A 1,516-nucleotide genomic window follows, 5' to 3' on the forward strand; every position below is an offset into this window, starting at 1 on the left:
CTTTTCCACGACATTCTAATTTATTGAGATGCACCTGTAGATGTGCTATTAAAACATTTGAATACACATGACTCTGCAGTCATACAGTGGGATTATGTAGTAAAATAGGACATCTGAGCTGATTGAAAATGTATAAATCACTGCAAACTTCATAAGTAAAAATTGTCTTGTAACTTTCAACTTGCCCTTTTCCATTTCAGTATAGCCCTCAACAACATTATCAACCATCATAGTGACAATGATACATCAGTACCTGGCTTTAACACATCAACACGCACTTCCATCAGTTTCTCTCGTCCAGAGTAGTCGCTGTAGTCTTGAGTGCAAATTTGAACACATAAGTGTCCTGCTTTTCGAATGGCCAAAAATCCTTTTCCTAAAGTTATGGCCACCGCTGACCCTGAAATTGCAGGAGAAAGTAAAAAATAAAATCCACAATGCATACAATCCATTTTTCACATGGAATATAGACAAAATAATTTAAGTTTATACATTTCATTGAGTCAGGCTTTAGAGATAGTCCCTAAGTTTATACCCCACTCTATATTTAGCCTGTTTGCAGAGGTGTTATATATACTGCAACATGTGAACTGAGCTACAAATACTCTCTTGAGTTCAGACGGTCTTGCTCCACACCAGCTACAAAAGAGAAAGTTTTATACCGAGGATGAAGCCCATGGCATCTATTCCAGCCACCAGGTCAATGGTCTCATTCTGGAATGGTTTGAGAAGATCTTTTACGCAATCTGACAGTGCCTGGATCAGTCAAGGGTGACAGAAAACAGTGAGCAGAGACTACAAACTAGAAAACCCATGGCAGTCAAACACATTCTAACACACTCTCTATTATTCAGACATTGTAGACACAGGTTATTTAAAAACGTATTGGGTCAAGTTTAACTTGCAAAAAGGGTGATTGTTTACCTGTGAATTGCAATAGAGCCTTGATGGATCAAGCCATGCAAACTTTGGACCCTTTGTGTTTGGTGCCATAAGAGACAAGTACCAGCCCTCTTCTCTCTTTTGGGGAACTGCTAAGACATCCATTCTGGAAAGACCGTTAGACTTCTGAAAACTCACCCCGGTAACGGCGTGTATTTGGTGTCAAGTTCATGTAGTGTAAAGTGGGCGTTTTCATGTCTCTCCCAGAGTAATCGCTTAACCATTAGCCACAAACCAGAGCTCTGGAGGCTTTTTGCGTTTACTCAGTTACTGTGTCACTGTTAAACACAAGCATTTTTTTGTAAGGGAACTTTTAAAGGGATATCCTAATGCGAACAAAACTGTAAATGTTATTAATTTTGATAATGCACAACAACGCACTTATAGCCTACTCCGTTATATTTGTATGAACTGAAGTAGCCTAGTTCCAGGGATGACAAAAAGATTCTAAAAAGTTTTATGTTCGATTGTCTGCACCACTCGTCAGGTTTGAGATAGCCAGTCAAATCAAAGAAGCGGGCTGAGCTGTCTTTGGCAGCAACTATGTTCTGCGAGATGTTTTTTTAGAAAGACA

General features: G+C 39.2%; 1 protein-coding gene across 1 annotated transcript; it reads right to left on the reverse strand.

The window, feature by feature from the left end:
- Nucleotides 1-245: 245 nt before the first annotated feature.
- Nucleotides 246-1,191, reverse strand: LOC107580547 (adenine phosphoribosyltransferase-like; the record flags this gene model as incomplete). The annotated part of the gene is made up of 3 exons (XM_016266232.1): nt 925-1,191; nt 663-756; nt 246-400 (listed from the first exon to the last, which is right to left on the reverse strand). Coding segments are annotated over exons 1-3 (372 nt in total), but the record flags the coding sequence as incomplete, so codon positions are not given.
- Nucleotides 1,192-1,516: the final 325 nt, after the last annotated feature.

This window comes from Sinocyclocheilus grahami, unplaced genomic scaffold, assembly GCF_001515645.1.
Source record: "Sinocyclocheilus grahami isolate Dianchi unplaced genomic scaffold, SAMN03320097.WGS_v1.1 scaffold35842.1, whole genome shotgun sequence".
NCBI classification, from domain to species: domain Eukaryota; kingdom Metazoa; phylum Chordata; class Actinopteri; order Cypriniformes; family Cyprinidae; genus Sinocyclocheilus; species Sinocyclocheilus grahami.